Here is a 2,561-nt window from a genome sequence, read left to right as displayed (position 1 = left end):
CTCCGTGCTTCCAGGGAAGGACACACAATGATTCTAACCCTGGGTGAGACCTGAAAATCTCTCCACACTGCAGTGAACACCGTTTGCACAGATTCAGCCCCAGCAGCACTGAAATGTTTCCACTATCCACTCATCAAGTTACATATTATACCAACCTGGGTAGTTACAGAAATTTCTTTAAAATTAAATTCTCTAATGTTTTTCTTAGCCATCCGATGATGTACCATGCAAAGCAGAAAGCCAACCTTTAAAACTGAGAGTTTCAATATTTTATTAAAATAGCATATTTAACCACTGTTAACCAAGAATATGTTAACTTCCCCCCCCCACCACGTGCAGCCCAACACAGTAGTGATTGATTTCAAATATCCTGCATTGTGATAACCAACAGAAACATTTCAAAGTCAAGTCTGCAACTAAAAACTAGACCTTGGAAAAATTCTGAATTACAAGAAACATAAAGCCCTCAAAAACAGAATTTTTTTATCTGCCCGAGAATTAATGCGGGATGCCACCCACCTACCTGACAGTACTGCTGGTCTTCTTTTTTTCCTCTGTGCATAGTATAACGTCTCATTTATTAGTACCCACTTTATAAATAAATCGGCATTTAATCACCCCATTTAATGTTCCTTTTCAGCTTCACAAAGAAACCAGTAAATAAAACTGTCGATGACAGTCACGACATAGGCTCTCACGGCAAGGTAAAAAATTTGAAAATACGCAGAGATGCATCAATGCTATTTTACATAAAAAGACAGATTTAAAAAGTGCAAGGCAAAATCTGCAGTTTTTTAGGGAAGTTTTTAGGCACATCCATTTCTTAAAGCAAGCTTCAGAATGAATTCCAGTTTGTTCTTCATGATACCTGTTTAAGTCTTTCTTTAAAAAAAGAAAAATACATCTCATCAAGTGTGAAACAGGGCCTCTCCCGTCCCGAAAGGCAGGGTTTTCAGCTACGGCGCGTCCGCCCTCTTTTTACTCTTGCGGGCTTTGGTTTGGGGATGTACTGATTATTAGCCTGGTACTCGAGTTCTTTCCGGAAGTAGTGAATTGCTTTGTTTAACCCTTCCTCCAGCGGGACCTATTTAAAGAGAGAGCGAGAATGAGGGGTGCGGCCGGGTCCCCCGAGGCTGCCTGTGCACCCTGACAGACTGCACTTGAAGGAGCTGCAGCCCCAGAGACCCACACTTCCTCCTGCAGGTTGGGACTCTATTTCAGTTTGAATCAGTCACAAAAGGCACCCTTAAAATAATGCCCACATGCGCCCTTCCTCTCAGAAGTCTCCATGGAGGAAGACGCGTGGAAGCATCCGTATCCAATCCACATGCCTGATTCTCTGGGTGACACTCTCTGTACTTTCACCCCCGGGAACCTACAAGGGACCCATGACCTGGGAAGCCTCATAATTTAGAGCTGCCCTGCAGCAAACAGAAACCGAATCAGCTGCCCATGTCCTCTCTGCAGACATGACCTCTAGACTGAGACCTGGAGGAAAGGAATGCACCCGCCGCGGGGGGGGGGGGGGGACCGTCAGCCTGGGGGACAGGCACCCTGAGCCTGATGGATTTCAAGGGCAACAGAAAGGAGGGGAGGCCCACCGTTACCCCCTTCAGCCTCTCACACTCCCACCCTGCTCCACCTGCGTAGGAACTGGGGTGGGTGAGCCCTGCACGTCCATGACACCCTGGCTGAGTGAAGAGAGGCAAGGCAGGGCTACCTGGGGCCAAGCTATTCCCCGTTAACAGAGGACAAGGGACACAGGCTACAAGCACCATGGGGGTCTGGAGAGAACACTGGTGGGGCCCCCCAGGCCACCCCACGTGGCAGCACCCCCAGGGAACATAGTGCAGGAGTGGAACCACCCCCCACTTACCACGGGCTCCCACCCCAGCATCAGCTTTGCTTTCTTGATGTCTGGTTTCCTTTTCTGGGGGTCATCCTGGGCTTCAGAGAGAAACTGAATTTCACTCCCGCTGCCTGTGTTGTTGAAAAAAGGTGAGAATCAGGAACCACTGGGATGCGACTCTCCACATACATCGAAGGCAAGGCCCACCAGCGCAGGTACACAGGTGCAGACAGAGGGTTGTATCCAAAGTCACCTCTGCCTGCCGGGAAATGTTCTGCTGGCCCACCAGCACAGGTATGCAGATAGAGAGCTGGGTCCCAAGTCACCTCGCCCCCCACCCCCGGCGACAGTTCTGCTGGCCCACCAGTGCAGATGCAGATGGAGGGCTGTGCCCCAAGTCACCTTGCCCCCCCCCCACCCCGGGGAATGTGCTGCTGGTCCACCCTCGCAGGTATACAGGTGCAGCTGCAGGGCTGTGTCCCAAGTCACCATGCCCACCCCCCCCCGCCGGGGACTGCTGGCCCACCAGCGCAGGTACACAGGTGCAGACAGAGGGTTGTATCCAAAGTCACCGCCCCCTGCCAGGAAATGTGTTGCTGGCCCACCAGCACAGGTATGCAGATGGAGAGCTGTGTCCCAAGTCACCTCGCCCCTCCCCCTGCGGGGACAGTGCTGCTGGCCCACCAGCGCAGGTACACAGGTGCAGATGGAG

At 51.3% G+C, this 2,561-nt stretch overlaps 1 protein-coding gene across 4 annotated transcripts in view; it reads right to left on the bottom strand.

The window, feature by feature from the left end:
* Nucleotides 1–257: 257 nt before the first annotated feature.
* The window catches only part of UXS1 (UDP-glucuronate decarboxylase 1), a 75,424-nt gene continuing 73,120 nt past the window's right edge, over nucleotides 258–2,561 (bottom strand). For 2 of the 4 annotated variants that reach the window (XM_029231872.1, XM_029231871.1), the window contains exons 14-15: nucleotides 1,877–1,980; nucleotides 258–1,084 (exon numbers count right to left, since the gene is read on the bottom strand). In XM_029231872.1, the coding sequence (XP_029087705.1) occupies nucleotides 953–1,084; nucleotides 1,877–1,980 (236 nt within the window). In that variant the 3' untranslated portion in view covers nucleotides 258–952. The remainder of the gene's footprint in view (nucleotides 1,085–1,876; nucleotides 1,981–2,561) is intronic. The other 2 variants (XM_029231874.1, XM_029231873.1) reach the window with 1 other exon arrangement.

The sequence above is a fragment of the Monodon monoceros genome, unplaced genomic scaffold, assembly GCF_005190385.1.
Source record: "Monodon monoceros isolate NGI ecotype Baffin Bay Population unplaced genomic scaffold, NGI_Narwhal_1 Super_Scaffold_19, whole genome shotgun sequence".
NCBI lineage: Eukaryota > Metazoa > Chordata > Mammalia > Artiodactyla > Monodontidae > Monodon > Monodon monoceros.
This window is presented reverse-complemented; position numbering and strand designations above follow the sequence as displayed.